General features: G+C 40.9%; 1 protein-coding gene across 1 annotated transcript; it reads right to left on the reverse strand.

Annotated features, from left to right (window-relative positions):
* Positions 1-244: 244 nt before the first annotated feature.
* On the reverse strand, positions 245-3,613 carry LOC110908177. Its single transcript, XM_022153075.2, has 2 exons — positions 3,359-3,613; positions 245-2,537 (listed from the first exon to the last, which is right to left on the reverse strand). The coding sequence occupies exons 1-2, from the start codon at positions 3,369-3,371 to the stop codon at positions 466-468; spliced, it is 2,085 nt and encodes a 694-aa protein (XP_022008767.1). The 5' UTR covers positions 3,372-3,613; the 3' UTR covers positions 245-465.
* Between the last annotated feature and the right edge of the window lie 17,766 nt (positions 3,614-21,379).

The raw sequence follows: 21,379 nt of genomic DNA on the forward strand, positions 1-21,379 counted from the left end.
AGCCTTGACAAACCATTTGTTGCAGCTGAACTAATTTAATATTTGTTTAAGGCCCACCACAATAGAGGTAAGTCATTTGTTTTCCCAATTCAAATATGAATCATAATATAATGGATGTATAACCCTATAGCTATGGGCGGACGGTGGGCCTGTGCCCACCCTCCAATGGACAAGTAAACTAAACTTAAAGATGTATGCATTTTTTTTATGAAAGTTATGAACTAGTACATAATTTAGAGTTAGAGTTTTAAATTCATAGTAATTCTTTGATTGATTTATTAAATTATATGTTTCTTAGAGGATGTTTAATATATTTGCTATTTTTACATGTTATGAGAAAAAAATCCTGTTAAAAGACATGCTTTGAATATATACTGATATAACAAACCTAACACTTAACAGTAAGAAAATGCTTTATTTTCTTCAAAATTAACATAAATAATAAAGAATGTGGTGTTTAGCTGTTTATGATCTAACTAATTTAGCTCTAGCATGGCCTTGTGATACTTGGAACTGCTCGGTGATACCCAAATGCGCCATCAGAAGCCAAACATGAGTCAGAAACTCGCCCCCTTTCCGAAGTTGTTGTTCATGTTGTAACCCTCTGCAGTGAGTAGCAGCATACGCTAGAATCTCTATCCATACTTGACTCATGACTTTCCACATGTCTTTAGTTTTTCCCATTTCTTTCAAAGTTGACGCAAGCCTGCAACCATCGAAAAGTGCAGATTTGCTCCGGTCCCCCTTCACCTTACTAGGCAAAACCTCAGGACAATAAACTTCAAGCAACTTTTTACATGCTACAACTTTATCAGTAATAGGACTGCTTTCTTTAAAGTAGCGCGTGGCTTCAGCACAAGTGTCGCGGTACCTGATCATGCCAATACCTATCGGCAACATAACAGGATATGACACAAGAAGATACAACATGTAATCCGATATATGCTTGCTTTCCTCACGACACACATTAATGTCCCCCTGATTGTCAAGCTCTTCTGAGTAATAGCATAGAGTGGTAGCAATGTGCCATAAGATAATGATTTGATCAAATTCCACTTCAGTAATACTCCATAGCAGATCGTCACATTCATTCTTACGGAGCGAAAAACTACCTTTGTGACTACATAATGCTTTTGGATCCGAGCTACCATCACTCATGAACTCTTGAAATTGGTTGTAAATTAGATCTTTCAAGCTGTTAGAAACTTGACTATACGTCTTGTAACGATGCTTTACACGATACTTATCTATCTCAAGGTACTTCTGAATTGTTAAAAGCCTAGCAGGCTTTTCTTCTAGCGCGACACTTAGTAGTTCTAACTGCGCGATGGAACCACACCATCGCCGTTTTCTTGGTTGCTTTAAAAATTGAAGTTTAAGGACGCTGCGCGAGTATTTATGCTGGCTCAGCCAAACATCTGTCCAGTCCGAACGTAGCATGGTAATAACAGCAAAGATTTCCATTGTTACTGCTGTTCCAAATAATAGATAAGTAATGGCAATGTCGACGACTCTGTATTCATCCGCATCACAGAGAAAACAAAAGCCAACAAGTACCATAAGAAGGATGAAAACACTAGTAACACGAACTACTAGCCCGACAAAGGTGTACACGACATTAGCCTTGGTGTAAAGCATATCATATGCAAATCCGAGCTCAATCTCGATTGCTAAGAAAGCGTCTCTAAATTTAAGCTGGCGAAAGTAGGACTGGCTTTTAGCTTTATCTTCAAATGTGAGTATGAGATCAACGAAAATCCGTTTGAATGTTTGGAAAAGAGCATAAGCTTCTGATATTACACCACCCCGAACTTCAGGATACGTATCGTTTTCCGGATACTGGGATTCGGGGACTTCCTCAACGCTCAAATTAAACCCCTGTGGTTTTTTCAAGCGGTAGTCCTCCACAAATTTGGGATAATTGGGACCAGGGTCAGGAGAACCAAGCATTGAATCTCGAAGATTCTCGGTGTTTGCTAGGCGTAGAGCACGAATACGCTCAAAACACTTGATGAAACCGGCTATGTAAACCAATATGCTTAGCAATGGGAGATCAGAACAGCCCGGCCACGACAACAAGAGTATAGAGATTGCGACTCCTGATTGAAAACCGACTTCTGCCAGGTGTCTTAACCAAAGTTCATTATCTTCTAACGAGTAGGCGGTAATGGTGTCTGGACCACCAAGGTGAAGAAGTAGAAAGGGTGCCCAAAAAGACATGAGCTCATTTGTGTTTAGCTTTTCGTATTTTGATATTGGGCGAGATGTGTTGCAAACGTCTAAGGCGCTTCGAGTGATGATGCTAAGAGCTCCTGATGCAACTGCATATGCCAGTAAGTAGGCACACCAGAGGGAAATTCGTATTCTTGTTCGCGGATTGTGCTTTCTAAGGTTGCCTAGTAGAAATAAGACAATTTGTGAAGCAATGCTGATCAAAACCAACCCCTCAAGAGCCCACTCGTTCCATGTCTTCTTCACATGATCCGGTATCATCTCTAGTAGCTTCTTGTGATCTCCAAGGGCAAGCAAACCTATTGCTGGAATTGAAACAAGTTACATTTATAAGATAAACATATATAACCATGATTATTAGTAGTAATATGAGAAGCATAAACAGCAATGCCTACTAGTCAAATACATATCCATTTAGACCACAAACAAGGAGTGAGTTAATTCAAGAAATTCATTTCCATTTAAATGAAAAAAAAGGATTTTTTCTATTCCCAGAATCCTCTCTTACTTCTTATGTCTAGTTATAGTTGCAATGGTTGGTTCTAGCTTAGCTTATTAAAGTGTTCACATGTCTAATGATCAATCTTGGAAATCTTGCATAATTCTAGATATGTTAGATGCGTTGATTACGCCTCCTAGTTACTACCCGGCTCTTGATTAGCGAGAAATGGATATCAATTAAGAAGAAGCCTAAACAAAAACACAAGTTACTTGCATTGTCTCTAGATTTACCCCAGTTGATAAAAACATATTGCAAATCACAGTGGCTTCATAAAAACCTTCGATTCAGCAAGTAATTGTGAATTAACCACTTAGTACCTATGAGCTATCAGGCACCCTAACTAATTAAAGTGATGGCCTCTTGGCCTAGTGGCACCAAGTGTTTATCCCACCAAAGTGTTGCAGGTCCAAGTCCCACAAAGTGGACAATACATGGATTTTAGAAGTAGCTTTAGTGAGGTGTGTTTTATTGATTTTTTTTATGGGAATGCATAAACCTGGGTGCTCTATTAAGCAGCAACCTGTATCTAACTTGGTTATCAAGCCTCATGGTATATATGGTTAGAATAAACAAGTATGAATAAAAACATTAATGTCAACTAATGACAAAAATTAGAGAACTTACCTATCGAACTCATCTGTAAACCCGCTTCTTGAAACCTCCAAACCGAATCGTGATTCTTAAACTTGTTTCTTGCTTGTGTCCAGTTTAAAAAAAGAAGTAGAAGATGAAATGGGCTTAATATAATGTGCAGAGAAGTTTATTACCAATTTCTGGGCAAATGACCAGAAACAATGTAGAAATGAATGGGTGACTTATTTTCTTGCATGCCAAGTCGTTCTAGCTCTCACCCAAATTTAGCAGCCGCCATGGGCCACACACAAATATGGGAAATGGTGACTTATGTGCCCAGTACTTTTCCAGTTGACTTGGGTCTTCCACCCATTGGTTCTTGGAAGTTGTGCCATATATATGTATTGTTTTCTTGTGCTAGGACCCATTACTAGAAATCTGACATGTTTCTACGAAGATTTGGGTAAAAAATGCGTTGGAAAAAGGTTGGAAAACCTTTCCAACAGCGTTTTGATGATAACGCTTGTTTATTTATTTATTTTTTTAGTTTTCGGACCATTTTTTTTTTTAAATTTTACGACCATATAACTTTTAATTTTTATTTATTATTCTATCATTTATTTATTTTTTTTTTCTGATCATGTTCTGGCAATTTTTATCATTTTTTTTTAATTTCACAATTTTCCTACCTCGTCTATCTTTGTTCTATCTATTAACCGAGTTATATTAGTTGGCAAACCGGTCAGAGTCAATATAGTTCTATAGTCGTCCGTTTTCTTAGGGATATATTACCTATTTTAAGCGGATTATATTAACGCGTGTGGTTGTGCATCGGCCATATATACACGCAAACCGGAAAGTCTTTCATGTCTTCTTAGTCTTTCGAGTTGACTTAGATAAGTTCCAAGAAATTGCATGATGTCTATGACTAGTCTATGTTAACATTAGTCATGAGGGATTGGTGGTATGTGTGTCTCCCACTATTTCTATCTATTTAGCTCACAATTTCCTAACTCTTTATTAGGAAGGTGATATAGAATTAGATTGATATTAGGTTTGTAATTTTGTAAATGGTAACTAGAATTTCCAAGTATATTAAAAGGTGTCACAAAATTTAAGAAATGTATATCTAGTTATTTTAAATATAAAATAGTTGTTTAGTTAGATGCAAACTTTCAAGCTTTATACATTTTTTGCATAATATTGTTATATACTTATATGAATTTAAATCATTCATGTTTATAAGGTGTAACGCACTATGGGCCTGAGTATGTTTAAACCTATATCAATGGTGCATTTAAAATTACAAGGCGTGTCTAACTTTGTTGTAATGAGTTTCCTCTAAGTAAAACTCCTCCCTATTACAACATAATGGTGCGACTAACTTCGGTATTCTGATGTTGTAAAACAGACTACTTTTCCTATGTATTTTATATGCTATTTCGATAGTTTTTCAGTTGGTTTTGGTCATTTGTATTTTATTAGTTTGTGTTTTGACAGGTATATGTGTGCATTTGAAGCTAAAACGGTGAATAAATGAACACACAAGAGAAGCCGGATGAAAAAGGACAAAAATGTGGTAAAAGCCTTGCTAGGCGCGTCGTGAGGTATTGATTAGGTATGGGTTGCGACACGCTTGGGAGAAGAACAACAAAATTACTAAAAAGCCCTTAATGATTTCCCATATTTACCTTCCTTGTCAACGACTATTTTGTCTCATTCGGCCCCACGTGGCGCGCTATGGGGAGGGGGGGGGGAGCTGTGGATGTCTCGCGATATGCGAGATGATGGTATGTCAGCCAAATTATGTATGTTGACTATATAAACATGAGTTTCGACCCAAAACGATTCTAGTCACTTCTGGATGACAAGAGCATTATCAAGGAACAATTTTCAGTAGATGAAATCTTAACGAAACAAGAAACAAGTTTCAAGTTTCAAGGTTGAAGACGAAGAATCGGGTCAATTGCAACTTGTTAGGTTTACGGTTTTGAACTAATTTTTGTTTGAGATTTTTTGTTTTTGTTTTCACTTATGATTCTTGGCTAAATTCGTTTACTATCTGAGGATGTGATAAATCATCGTTGATAATTGGTAACATCTCGATTTTTGGTAATATATTGATGGTTTATGTCACCCCAAAAACGTCGCAGGGGAAATACAAACGTAGCTGTGACGGAGGTTGATACCCATAAGCATTTAGTGGACGATGCAATAATTATTATTGGACGATTAACTTAACTAAAACAAACATTTAAAGTTTTAAACGTAAAACCACAACCACAACATAGTTGTTTGATCCTTTATGAATCTTAATACACGCGGTCTCAAATAGTTTTAAAAGTTCTCCAAAAATATAGTTTATTTAATAGCATCCACTAAACAAAAAAACTTGCCAAAATCCCGAAGCCGAACTCATGTACATGAAAAATACACTAATCAAGTGTCAAAAGGCTGGTGAGTTCATGTATGTAAAAACTAAAAGCAAATTACTTCACAATTTCTTTTAGGATAAGCTTTCTCATATAGAATTTCTATCCCGTAGAGTCATATTAAATTTCAGTATCAATATTTCAGATTCACAGGGTTGCAAAGCCTACGAGCTATATATAAGCACATAAGGGTATAATCAACGCTAGAAATCATAAAATATCAATTAATCATTTTGACTTGCATCGAGGTGACCGGTCACAACGGGGTTGTTAACCCGATAGATCTGTCAACAATTCAACGCACACTGGTATTAATGATTAAACGACTAATGTTCGCGAAAAGTGCCTCTTAATGGCCACTTAGGGTGCATGCCTTACGAAAAAGTTATATATTTTACTTTATCAAAAAATTTAATATGAATGTTGTACAAATTACCCAAACTCCCCACCGAGACATAGGTCTATTCCGATACTTACTCTCTTGAGATTAGGCAAACTCGTCCCAACGCAGATCTAAACATTTTTAAATCTATTCAGCCGTTCTCCCCAAACATTGTACATCAATCCCTGTTTCTCCCCGAAATGTTTATTATTCATTCAAATCCCGTATTACTCGAAACTGCTGGAAAAGTCCTAGGTTCAAACTTTAGAATTTCCAAATCAAACATTTCAGCTGGATTAGCGGGTATCTTGAGTGTGGACATTTCATTGAACTTTACATTCAGAGTTTCTTCAATCACTTTTATTCATAGGTTAAAAACTCTATAAGCATTTGCTGTTAAAGAATACCCGACGAAGTAGCCACAATAAACTTTGCCTGCAAACTTTGAGATTAAATCCTTTAAATTTAGGATGAAGCATGGGCACCCAAATAAATACCTTGAAGAAGGAAATCAGAGGTTTAAGTTTGAACAACACTTCATAGGCAGTCTTTTGATGTCTTTGATTGAGAAGCACCATGTTTTGCACATAGCCAACAATATTCACTGCTTTTGCCTCGAATGACAAGGGTAGCCCAAAATTAGCTAACATAGATCTTGCTGCTTCAATCAAGGTGCTATTCTCTCTTTCCACCACACCATTTTGCCAAGGTGATCTAGGAACACTATATTGTCTGACAATCCCTTTGGACTCACAAAATGAGTCTAAGGTATTGTTTCTGAATCAGTTTTGTTATCACTTCTAAGCATCTTTACTAATATCTCATATTCCTTTTCTACCATGACAATGAAGTTCTTTATGATCTCAGCAGTTTCATCCTTTAAGTGTAAGAAATAAGTCCAGAAAAATCTTGAATAGTCATCCACAATGACTAGACAATGCCTTTTCTTGGCAAGACTCGTTATCTTGACAGGACCAAACAAATCAAGATGAAGCATCCGAAGACATCCAGCTTTGGATTCCTCAATGGATTTATAAGAGACTTTGTGTTGTTTTCCCTTGAGGCATGAAATATAATGTTGATCACATTTGAATTCTTTTCTAGGAAGTTCTCTCACAAGACCATGTTTGGACACATCACTAATTATCTATAAGTTGATATGTCCTGACCTTCTATACCACAACTCAGTTTCTTTGGGTGATGCCCGAGAAAATAGACATACACTTTGTGGCATAGGGTTTTTTAACATATCAACCACATACACATTCCCACTTCTATTGGCTACCAGTTGAACATCATTTTTCAATTAGACACTCAATTTTCTATACAAATTCCGCCCTAACAATCTTACAAGAGTTTTTGGTGAAAAATATGCCATACCTTTTTGTCATACATCTGTGACACACTCTGCAGATTGAACTTCAAATTATCAACCAGGTTTACATTTTTAAACTTCACTATCCAGCATTTACCTCCCTAGAACCCATAATTTAACCTTTAGAGTCATTTCCAAATAATATATCTAATCCTCCATGAGCTCTAAATTTAGATACTAAGGCTTTAGATCCAGTCATGTGTCTAGACCCTCTATTGTCAACATACCATAAACTATCAAAATGGGAAAACCCATATTTGATGATTTAGTTGAAACCAGAGCTAAATTTGCAAACATGATCTTTGGAGATTTACCACTAGTTTTCCTTGGAATCTTATAAATGAGCCTTTCCTCAAACGGACGACCAAAGTGAATGAACGATACAAACTTTGGAAGACATGTTGCATGCTTTGCCGGAAAGATCAAGTCTCAGCCAAAGTAGAAAGCATGCATGACATCATCAGTCAAGGGGGAATCTGTAAACGCAGTATCTGGTGACTAAAGATTATCGATGCCAGTTAGAACTGATAGCAACAGTTAAGGGGGAGTCTGTAAGTGCAGTTCTCGTCGGGTAACTGTGCTTTATCAGTTTTGGTCAATAAAGTCAGAGGCCCAAGTCAAAGTCAAAGTTATTGAATTAATTCGGATGATTTTGAGGATAAGGGTCCGAATTTATGACATAAGTTTGTTAGTACTTATGAGTTGACAAATTCGGACAGCATAATGTGTTTGGGAGTCCGAATTTGTGAGATAAGTTTGTCAGAACTTATTGTTTGTCAGAATTTTTCTTTATTGTATTGTCAGTACTTATGATTGTTAAGTACTGACTTGTTTGTTTAGTTGTAGTGTCCGAATTTAGCTTATATTCGGACTAAGTTTTGTGTCAGGACTAATGGAGTCCGAGTTTGTTGGGTTTGCCCTAGCCTATATATATGTGTTATATAGGGTGGGTTAGGGTATCTCTGTGACAAGCTTTGTGCAACTCTCACAAACCCTAGGAATTCTTCAACAGTGTGTGCACATTCTAGAGAGAGTGACTATGTGTTAGTGAGAAAAAGCTAGGTTTAGATCTTTGTGATCTAAACCAGCTTGTAGATGAAGTATACTCTTTCGGTTTATGTAATTTGTGATGAATGATTCAACATTAACGGGTTTCATCTTCTACATTTTTCTATCTTGTTTGTTTTTTATGTTTTTCACGTCATGAATCAAGTGCAATGTCGATGTTCGTCGTCACCGATCCAGTGCTTTAATAAACTCATTTATAAAAGAAACATAATTAGTGTTTAAGGGGGCCCACCACACCCCACAAAACCCTCTTCTCCCCTAATTTTGTAGGAAACTTACCGGAAATCGAGTTATTCGAGATCGAAAGCTTAACAAGCTTTGTTAAATTAGCAAACAAATTCAAATCAACGTCTGCAGACAATGAGAGATGGTCAAGAACAACACCTGCAACATTACCACCATTACACATGATTCCATTCCAAGAAGATGGACACCCATTGAAGTTAATAGACTCCTCATTCCAAGAACCAGGACAAACCCAGTTGGGTCATGTTTAATGCCTTTTCTTGAACTCAAGTAACGCTAAAATATCTTGTGAAGGAAGCTGACCCATAATAGGAACAATGAACATTACAACCACTAACAACAAAGCCCTAAACATCATTTTTTTCACCAAAGCTCATCAAAGTTTTGAAGACCCAGTTAGATTAACAGCATTCACAAGCAAAAGACACACTAAATGAGTGATTTAGTGAATCTTGCATATGGGTTTTGAAAATTTGAAGAAACAAATCAAGCTAAAAAACTAGTAAAGATTTACTAAATTGGGGGGGGGGGATGGGTGTAAAAGGTGAAATGGGAGCAATGCAGAAGAAGATGCTTACCATACAAGTGGTTATGCAGTATGTACAACTTTGAGTTGAGGGAGTGTGAAATGGTGACGGTGGTGGTACGGTGGTGGCACGGCGGAGATGCAGATGAGTGGTGTGGTTGTGGTTGATGGGAGGTTAAAGATGATTGAAGATGGGGTGGTGGTGATGTTTCAGGTGTGGACGAGGTGGTTGAAGATGGTGGATGTTGGTTGAAGTGGAGATGGGGAGTGAAGGTGTGGCAGGTTGGTCGCCGGAGTTGTTACCGCCGGCCATTCGTCGGGGAAGAAGGGGGAAGACGGGAAGGGGGATAGGGTTAGGTTTTAAATAATTTTTTTTATAATACAGGTGGGGCCCACAGTTTAAATAAGAATGGATCAAAATGGCAAGTGAAAAGATTTATAAAATTAATCCATAATATACCCCTGGTTAAAAATGGGGTTTTGGGACGGAGTTTGGGTATGTGATCAAAATGGCAACAAAAGTAAAAATTCAGGGACCAAGAGAAAAAAAACTATTTATACTAAAATGGCAAATTTGAACAAATCCCAGGGACTAAAATGGCAATTTACTATATATTATTTAAAGTAGAGTAAACTGCAATTTTACCCCCTGAGGTTAGGGGTCATTGGCACCCTTACCCCCCCTAACGAAATAATTGCAATTTTACTGTCACACCCCAACCGATGGCGGAATCATCGGGGCATGGCACTGAGCGAAACAGATTGTTCAAAGAAATTCCATAACAACTATTATTACCGAATAGTTTAAATATCACGTCCCATACCGTGACCCATAAGATAAATTTAGTTATTACAGACATAGATATCCTTCAAACAAAACATGTTCCGACAACTCAGATTTAAGTACATAAATATAAATTGTCTTGGTTTCTAGACTCTTTCCTAGCCTCTATTTCACAGTAGGAAGAGCAAGTAAGCATCCTAAACACCTGTCACATACGTTAAAATAAAGTTAATAAATATAATGTAAAGGTGAGCATACAAGTTTGATAATAGCATATAGAGTTCGAATAGTTTACGCATAACCAGCACGTACACAAAGAGAAAGGATGCATGTTAATTATCGACATGGATCTATCGATACCAACGACTGCGGGTTGACTGTCCGAGACAGTTCGCAATACATGATTACCACCGTAATCCATGCAAGTAATTGTCCTTAACAACCCCCGTGAGAACGGGTGCTGAGTCCAAACTATAGTACTATGTTGCTAAGGCAGGTAGACAACGTTCCACGTGTAAACATAACAACAAGCATACATTTAGTCACGTAATACATGCAATCGGTTAGCGTTCAAATAGTTTGAATAGTGTGTTCGATTGTGATTTTGATAAGTGACGTATGTAACACCCAAAAGTGCTAAAGCAAAAAGGGATTCGAGTATACTCACAGTGATTGATTATGGATTGAAGGGAGCGCTGAGAGTAGGGTTAGCCTGAATAGTTTGATAGTATAACGATGAGTAATGCGGAAATGCAAACGAGTGTAAATGGATCGAATAGCCTAGTCGATCGAACAGCAGGTTCGATCGAACGGGCTGTTCGTACGGTTTGAAAGTACGTTTGAACAGCCCTGTTTGATCGGCCGGTAGGCTCGATCGGCTGGACCATTCGAGTGGATTGTTTCTTCCTCTGATGTGTTTGTGTATGATGGTTTGACATTTTGAAGTTTTCGTTGTAGTATTTGAGAACACTTGTCACACCCCAACCGATGGCGGAATCATCGGGGCGCGGCACTAGGCGAATCAGATTGCTCAAGAGAATCCATAACAACTATATTGCGATAATATTTATTACATTTGTCATCCCATACTAACAAACAATACAATCACGTAAGTTATCACAGATTTCTTGTCCTCTCGAACAATTCAAATCCGACAACCTAGATTTTAGATGTGTTTCTAGACTTCCTAGCTTGATTTGACGTAAACTTCGGCTAAACCTGCAACATACGTTAAAACTTTGTCAATACAAAAGTATTGGCGAGTATACAGGTTTGATATGTAGTAGGATAGATTAAAAGTGCTGCGAATTTCCACATGCATAAACGTAATACACAACATATATACTCACAAAACTGATACTACCAGCTAAGTCCTCGATGCTCGACTCTTGATGGCATAACTAGACCCCGTCGGGCGAAATAGTACTATACTAGTCTTGGTGGGACGTCACGAGTATAAGTCCTAGCATACATGTACTAGCATCACGTATATCTATGCAAACAGTCATTCGCAAGTGATAAATAGTCCAATTAAATCATTCGTTTGATAAGTTTGGTTTTTATGGAACGTATGTTACACCCAAAATTCGATAAAAGGGGTCAAGTATACTCACAGCGCGTTTTCGGTTAGGTTTGCGGAACCGGTGCCGGAGAATATCCTGATTCCAGATAATTTATGTGAGTGATAGATTACTATGCGTTAAACGGTATCGATTTGCGTGAAATCGGGCGAAATTGGGTTGAAATCGGACAAAATGGTGAAATTGGGCTGAAAATTGTAATTGGGCTGGCCCAGTCGAACAGGCCACTCGATCGAGTGGGCCTGGTCGGTCGGATGGGCCTGATCGATCGGACAGCATGATCGATCGACCAGCTGTTCGATCGGACAGCCTGATCGATCGACCAGCTGTTCGATCGACCAGCTGTTCGATCGACCAGCTGTTCGATCGACCAGCTGTTCGATCGACTAGCTGTTCGATCGACTAGCTGTTCGATCGACTAGCTGCTCGATTGGCCATCCTGTTCGGCTGTTTTCGATGATTTTTCGAGCGTTTTTCAGCGTTTTGGGTTAGGACGTTACGATGCGGTGTTAAGCAACTGAAATCCCGTCAATTCCGACCTGTTTTAACGGCCGGGAATCACCCCGTTCGTCGGAACTGGTCGTTTTTGTCGGTTTTTCCGTGTTTAACTCGAAATCGATTATTTTATCACTAGATCTGATGTAAAAACCTTGATTTTACTTAGGAAATGCCCTGGATCTGAGTTGTTCTTGATGATATAAGGTCAACACTTGAAGTTCATAAGAACTTTGTGATGAATTCTATCCGAACAACCCAAATCCGTGGCCTTTTGATTAGAAAAACATTGATTTGGTTGAGATTCATGAAGAATCGTACGTAAATCATCCGAATCTGAGTTGTTCTTCTTGGGATGACATCACCTTTGAAGAACTTTGTGGTGACATCACCTTAGAACACCCCAAATCCGTTGATTTCACGGTTAAAAATCGAGATTTGAAAGGTAGAAAGATGAAGGATTGCATTTGGATCAAGAAAGTACAAGATTCGGGTTGAAAACTTACAAGAATCGGAAGAAATCGAGAGATTTGAGGGCTGGAACGTCTTGGTCGGTTAGGAGCAGCAACACAAGTGTTTGGGAGGGAATGGAGGGGTATTTATAGGCAAGGAAGGGGAAAAGAAGGCAAAACAGCGACTGGATCGGCTGGCCCAGTCGATCGGCTGGCCCAGTCGATCGGCTGGCCCAGTCGATCGGCTGGCCCAGTCGATCGGCTGGCCCAGTCGATCGGCTGGCCCAGTCGATCGGCTGGCCCAGTCGATCGGCTGGCCCAGTCGATCGGCTGGCCCAGTCGATCGGCTGGCCCAGTCGATCGGCTGGCCCAGTCGATCGGCTGGCCCAGTCGATCGGCTGGTCCATCCGATCGGCTGGTCCATCCGATCGGACTGGCCCATCCGATCGGACTGGCCTATCTGATTGGGCCGGTCTGACCAATTGGACTAGTCTGATCGAATTGATCCGTTCGGAAGCCTTTTGATCCCGTTTTTGGTGCGATTTCGACGGTTTGAGCCATATTTTCATATATTTATATAATTATTAAATTATTTATTATTATTAATCACAAAAGGGCCGTATATACGTATTTATGTATCCAATTCTCAGTGCGGTGATCGAGTTACGCGTGCCTTCGAGTGCGTTCTTCGATGTGATGTGCCACAATGATTATCGGGGCACCACTTACTCATATTGCCATCATCGTCATGACGGTTAGAGTCATAGTACTCACCCGATAACCCTCGTTAGCGTTGCTTACTCACATTTTGACACCTCACGCTCATCGAGAAGGGTAGATTAGGCCTTACTCGACATCATCGTGAGTGTTATGCAAAATAGGTTTGTAATAGCGATAGAATATGCGTAATCATTCGATTATACTTCGATTTAGCGATAAAATTGGTATAGTTACATTATGATCCGAATCTCCGGTGCTAGGCGTAACGAGTGTATCGAGTAGTAACAACGCACGAAGGTGCGGGTTGTTACAGTATCCCCTCCTTTAGGAAATTTCGTCCCGAAATTAATCCAATAGTAGGGTTGTAAGAGTTGATGCGATTGAGAGTAGAGATTATTAGCGTCTAGATAACGAGCGATCGATTACGATTTGGCGAGTGAAAATAGAGAGAGCATACGATTCGATTACTTAGAAGTGATAACACATACAGAAAGCAATTTTATAGCATTTTAAACTTACCAATACTCGATTAATTTCCGAAGTTAATTAAGAAAAATCTCCTCATGGCGCGGTGTCGACCGTTTTGATGTCCACACCAGCGCTATGTGGAGGGTTTTGTTATTTGATAACAGGTTTTGAGTTTTACATTTTAAAAGAATCAGGTGGCAAAATAAATTTTAAGACAACTTTCCTACAACGTGGGTTCGAGCGGAACTCGACTGCCGAACCCTCGTTCTCGTGAAGATTCCTGTTGGTCATTGCAAAGGTTTTTTTTTTTTAAGAAAAGAATTGGACTTATGAAATTTTCATTGGGCACGGAGCCAAACTGATTCAATGTTTTCTCCATGTTGTAAGGAATTTCATTTGTCCAACGGTTTTAGTAAAAATTTTATAAAAGTAGGTTTTTCTTTAATGATACAGAAAACAATTTACATCGGGCCCCACGTGGCACTTTCCCACGAAAGTTTGTTAATATGACTAAAACACTTATATATAGGAAGTACCAGCGGCGTATCCACCATGTTTTACCCATATTATCTCTGTTTCGTGCGGCGGTGTCACGTGTGCCGATACGACACAGATAGAATTTCGGTTTCCTTGATCCTAGCGATGAGGTGCTAGACCGAGTTTTGAATAGAAATAAGTTGGATGCAAACCAAGCGTAGGCAGCGGGTGCGAGTAGTCCGGTCGCACAACGCTGATATGGTATGCTTGGTTGGGCAACGAATGACACAATTTTGATTCGGGTAAATGAGATTCCGATTTGTTTCCACACGAAGTTCGCATGGCACGTTTCCACAAGACTTGCTAATATGACAAACACCATGTTTCCATATTAGTTTTATCTTGTGAAGCAATGTCATGCACCCTAACATTACACCACCTGCGATGCCTTCCAAGTAACATTCGAACATCGATAGACAATAGATTTCAACAGATTGATAGCGACGATTGTTGCGTTGCGAGTGATAGACGATTGATTGAACTGATTACACCACGAATAGTACTAAGGCTAGCCCACCCGGCCTTTTTCCACAAGGTCAACTAATATGGTCAAAACATCACCATGTTTCAACCTTGTTAGTTTCGTCTCGTGAAGCGAGGTCTTGTGCGCTAACATGACACGTAGAATGCGTGCATTGATAAGTAATAGCGAACCATGATAAGAGTATCGAGTTGGTGGATTAGGTGCGAGGCGCGTTAATAGTGGGAGGCGGCGAGTGATCCTCGATACTCGTCTAGCGAATCCACAATAGGCGATCCACACCAGCTGATAGAGATTCACACAATTGACAACAACTAGCGTTAGAGATTTCTAGACAAACACATGATGCAATTGCGATTTCGAGCCACATATCGAATGATTTGATTGCGAGATTGATCCGGCAAAACTGCGATTAAGTTGCGTTCTAGACTTTACGACCAGTCTCGCGTTGTTCCAATTGCTCTTCGGGGTGAACTTACCTAAGTTCATCGATGTGGCAATTTGTGTACACGGACTTACGAGAAGCCTCGCAGTGATGCGGTTTAGTTTTGTTACGCCTTGTGATTGATGGTAGAGTGTCAAATTAACCATAATAGTGTAATAGGTCTAATAACGTCCAACTCCACATGGCACTTTCTTCACGAAGTTTCGGTAGTATGGTAAAGCGTACCCCCGCGTCACCCCTACTACTTATGCCCCGTGCTTTGGTGTCACACTTTGTTGACACGACCAAGACCCTTGACCGTGCTTTGAAACGTTATGGCACTTTCTTCACGAAGTTTCGGTAGTATGGTAAAGCGTACCCCCGCGTCACCCCTACTACTTATGCCCCGTGCTTTGGTGTCACACTTTGTTGACACGACCAAGACCCTTGACCGTGCTTTGAAACGTTATGGCACTTTCTTCACGAAGTTTCGGTAGTATGGTAAAGCGTACCCCCGCGTCACCCCTACTACTTATGCCCCGTGCTTTGGTGTCACACTTTGTTGACACGACCAAGACCCTTGACCGTGCTTTTAAACGTTATGGCACCATTAGAACTTCACTACGATCTCCGTGCACTGACCAAGGTAATCCCGTGTGCACCCGTGATTAGTTGTCCCTTGCACGTATACCGTACCTGGTTCTAAGAGTGTTATAGGGATAAAATACATAATATAGTACATAGTGCTAGCGTTTAGATAGTGCTTGATTATAAAAGAAATAGAATCCACATGCGACGATAGATAAATTAAGTTCTAGAAATGGTAGAGATAAGTCGTATTATTACAACAACATTAGGATCAAAATAACGTTGCTGTGGACACTTGCGGAGACGGCGGTTGCTGATGACCTCCTTCCAGGTTACGGTCTTGTACGGCACTGCGACGTATAATGCCCATACCAGTTGCAATTTGCGCAATAGCGACATTTTGCTTCCAGCGGGTGATGATACGTGCATGTGAAACACAGGGGATGAGATCCATTGTAAGCACGTTTTGACTGAACTGGGACTGATCGGAGAGGTTTGGGTTGCGGCAATCCAGTTGTTGAAGAGTCTGGGCTCACGGTCTTTCGTTTGCGGCTCGGTTGGGCTTCTTGAGTTGATGCAGTGTCGTCTTCGGATTCGCCTGATGATTTGACGGAGACATTGTCGGAGCAATCCTTAGAAGAATCCTCCGAGGAGCTGTCAGATGAACCACCGTCCGATTCTCCAGAGGAATCGTCGGATGAGTTGATGATGATTGCTTGATGAGCTCGTTTGACAAGCTTCTTGGAGAAGAATCCGTCCACGACTCGTTTGCTGTTGAGCTCTGCGGCTAGACGGTAGGCTTCTTCGATGGTAGTAGGTTTTGCAGCTTCGACAAAATCACCCACACACTCTGGTAAGCCACGAATATACTTCGCGATAGCTTTCTTTGGAGTGTCGACTTGACTTGGGCAGATCATGCTAAGCTGTTTGAACCTTGCTGTATAGCTCGCATTGTCACCTTCGGTTTGCTTGATTTCCCAAAATTCGTTCTCTAGCTTCTGGACTTCGTGAGGGGGACAATATTCTTCCTTCATGAGTTCCTTCAGCTCACCCCATGAGAGGGCGTAAGCTGCGGAGATCCCACGTTTGTTGCGTTCGGCGGTCCACCAATCGAGTGCTCGGGATTGGAATACTCCGGTGGCGCAAGTAGTTTGAAGGTCCTCGGGGCACCCACTCTGACGAAGGGTAACCTCCATGGCATCGAACCACTGGAGTAATTGAGAAACATCTCCTTCACCCGTAAAAGGCATTGGATCACAGGCTTTGAAGTGTTTGTAGAGGAATGCAGATTCCGTCTTGACGTCTTCCGGGGCTCGAGAGTGGCTTTGAGAGTGCACTTGCGCGACAATTTGAGGAATGAGCTTGACCACTTCCTTGGTCACAATTGAGGCAATCCTCTTATCGGCGCGTCGTTGGGCTCTTCTCCTAGCTACTCGTCTCGAGATCGAGTTGTTGGAAGGCATCTAGACAGAAGGATTCGGAATGAGATTCGATCATAATGATTTTGAGCTTTTGATGCGATTTGATTCGATCAAAACTCGGTATAGAATTTAATTAAACACATAGGAAAATTCTAGGTTCCTAAACTCTCACATAATTGATTCGTTTTGTATATAGTACGTATAGGTATAGCTGTAGGTTACACATAGATATTGGTTCAGAATTCGCGAGGACGCGGTAAGGGAAATAGCGTGAGCGAATTCGAGTACTTAGGCGTTTGTTTTGTTGCGATCATTCGGTCTTTGTTTTGGATTGCGATGGCTGTGCAAGTTGTGCGCTTTGTAATTCGAGGTTCGTAATTCCGATAAATCGAGAAATCGGTAAATCGTAAAGCTTAAATTCGAAAACACTTAGACGTAATTGATACCATATACGTAATAGTTTAGATAGAATGCCTTGGGTGTTTAGGCGTTGACTACCCAAGTAACCCGACTATACCCAACAGGTTCGGGCATACGCGTTGACCTAGGGGACTCATGCTTCCACTGGGATGCAGCTCCTGACATTCGTCTCTCTAGTCTTTGCGTAGCCTGAGTAGTTGTTATGGTCGTGATCTTGGTGAGAGCTTTTGTAAACCATTTTATGGAGTGGAACAGTTGATTAAGGTATGGGTTTCACCCCTGGCTTAACAACTTCGTTCCCATTTGTGGTTGTGCTCATCGAATAATTCCGAGAGTTCCACCAGAATTTCGAAATGGAGACCTTTTGTCGAGATGTGGATGTCACTCCTAGCTCAACAAAGAGTTCTCGTGCTAGAAAAATACGCTGAGTGAGTGATCCTACCGAGAGTTATTGGTTTTCACACCTGGTCTCGACTAGATCACTCGGTTTTGTTATGCGAGTAGTTTTGAAAACATGTGTATTATGTCAGCCTTAGGAAAGGCTAAGTAACCTTCTAGCCTTAGGAAAGGCTCTTTGTGTGAAGCTGTAGCATGCGGTGTTCACACAATAGTTGTAACTTTTCAACAAATTCGATCGAGAGTAGCAAGTTGGCCCAAACAAACCCTAATGAGTTCGTAAGAGTCGGCCTGTTGGTACTTAGACTATAGACTAGGTCACTTTCATAAGACATCGATCCGGACTAGGTCGAGTCTCAAACTTTGCCTAATTCCCTATAGTTATGGCTCTGATACCAATCTGTCACACCCCAACCGATGGCGGAATCATCGGGGCGCGGCACTAGGCGAATCAGATTGCTCAAGAGAATCCATAACAACTATATTGCGATAATATTTATTACATTTGTCATCCCATACTAACAAACAATACAATCACGTAAGTTATCACAGATTTCTTGTCCTCTCGAACAATTCAAATCCGACAACCTAGATTTTAGATGTGTTTCTAGACTTCCTAGCTTGATTTGACGTAAACTTCGGCTAAACCTGCAACATACGTTAAAACTTTGTCAATACAAAAGTATTGGCGAGTATACAGGTTTGATATGTAGTAGGATAGATTAAAAGTGCTGCGAATTTCCACATGCATAAACGTAATACACAACATATATACTCACAAAACTGATACTACCAGCTAAGTCCTCGATGCTCGACTCTTGATGGCATAACTAGACCCCGTCGGGCGAAATAGTACTATACTAGTCTTGGTGGGACGTCACGAGTATAAGTCCTAGCATACATGTACTAGCATCACGTATATCTATGCAAACAGTCATTCGCAAGTGATAAATAGTCCAATTAAATCATTCGTTTGATAAGTTTGGTTTTTATGGAACGTATGTTACACCCAAAATTCGATAAAAGGGGTCAAGTATACTCACAGCGCGTTTTCGGTTAGGTTTGCGGAACCGGTGCCGGAGAATATCCTGATTCCAGATAATTTATGTGAGTGATAGATTACTATGCGTTAAACGGTATCGATTTGCGTGAAATCGGGCGAAATTGGGTTGAAATCGGACAAAATGGTGAAATTGGGCTGAAAATTGTAATTGGGCTGGCCCAGTCGAACAGGCCACTCGATCGAGTGGGCCTGGTCGGTCGGATGGGCCTGATCGATCGGACAGCATGATCGATCGACCAACTGTTCGATCGGACAGCCTGATCGATCGACCAGCTGTTCGATCGACCAGCTGTTCGATCGACCAGCTGTTCGATCGACCAGCTGTTCGATCGACTAGCTGTTCGATCGACTAGCTGTTCGATCGACTAGCTGCTCGATTGGCCATCCTGTTCGGCTGTTTTCGATGATTTTTCGAGCGTTTTTTAGCGTTTTGGGTTAGGACGTTACGATGCGGTGTTAAGCAACTGAAATCCCGTCAATTCCGACCTGTTTTAACGGCCGGGAATCACCCCGTTCGTCGGAACTGGTCGTTTTTGTCGGTTTTTCCGTGTTTAACTCGAAATCGATTATTTTATCACTAGATCTGATGTAAAAACCTTGATTTTACTTAGGAAATGCCCTGGATCTGAGTTGTTCTTGATGATATAAGGTCAACACTTGAAGTTCATAAGAACTTTGTGATGAATTCTATCCGAACAACCCAAATCCGTGGCCTTTTGATTAGAAAAACATTGATTTGGTTGAGATTCATGAAGAATCGTACGTAAATCATCCGAATCTGAGTTGTTCTTCTTGGGATGACATCACCTTTGAAGAACTTTGTGGTGACATCACCTTAGAACACCCCAAATCCGTTGATTTCACGGTTAAAAATCGAGATTTGAAAGGTAGAAAGATGAAGGATTGCATTTGGATCAAGAAAGTACAAGATTCGGGTTGAAAACTTACAAGAATCGGAAGAAATCGAGAGATTTGAGGGCTGGAACGTCTTGGTCGGTTAGGAGCAGCAACACAAGTGTTTGGGAGGGAATGGAGGGGTATTTATAGGCAAGGAAGGGGAAAAGAAGGCAAAACAGCGACTGGATCGGCTGGCCCAGTCGATCGGCTGGCCCAGTCGATCGGCTGGCCCAGTCGATCGGCTGGCCCAGTCGATCGGCTGGCCCAGTCGATCGGCTGGCCCAGTCGATCGGCTGGCCCAGTCGATCGGCTGGCCTAGTCGATCGGTTGGCCCAGTCGATCGGCTGGTCCATCCGATCGGCTGGTCCATCCGATCGGACTGGCCCATCCGATCGGACTGGCCTATCTGATTGGGCCGGTCTGACCAATTGGACTAGTCTGATCGAATTGATCCGTTCGGAAGCCTTTTGATCCCGTTTTTGGTGCGATTTCGACGGTTTGAGCCATATTTTCATATATTTATATAATTATTAAATTATTTATTATTATTAATCACAAAAGGGCCGTATATACGTATTTATGTATCCAATTCTCAGTGCGGTGATCGAGTTACGCGTGCCTTCGAGTGCGTTCTTCGATGTGATGTGCCACAATGATTATCGGGGCACCACTTACTCATATTGCCATCATCGTCATGACGGTTAGAGTCATAGTACTCACCCGATAACCCTCGTTAGCGTTGCTTACTCACATTTTGACACCTCACGCTCATCGAGAAGGGTAGATTAGGCCTTACTCGACATCATCGTGAGTGTTATGCAAAATAGGTTTGTAATAGCGATAGAATATGCGTAATCATTCGATTATACTTCGATTTAGCGATAAAATTGGTATAGTTACATTATGATCCGAATCTCCGGTGCTAGGCGTAACGAGTGTATCGAGTAGTAACAACGCACGAAGGTGCGGGTTGTTACAACACTGAAGTGTTCTTACCTTTCAGGTCGATCGATCGAACGGTCTGTTCGATCGGCCGGCTTAACCGATCGGTTATACACTCGATAGTGGTTTGTCAGTTGGATGTCGCTCGATCGAGTAGCAGGCTCGATCGGTGGCACCCCATCCTACAAACGAGTTGTAGAATTGATTGAGTGCTGAAGCATAGTATCTCATGATCCGAATAGTAATGTTTACCAATCGAGTAGCATATTCGATCGAACATCACTTCGTCAATAGTTTAGTTCATGAAGTTTGAAAAGCGTGGGACCATGTTCTAGCCGATCGGCTGGCCCGGTCGATCGACTGGCATGTCCGATC

Source organism: Helianthus annuus, chromosome 14 (genome assembly GCF_002127325.2).
Source record: "Helianthus annuus cultivar XRQ/B chromosome 14, HanXRQr2.0-SUNRISE, whole genome shotgun sequence".
Lineage (NCBI taxonomy): Eukaryota > Viridiplantae > Streptophyta > Magnoliopsida > Asterales > Asteraceae > Helianthus > Helianthus annuus.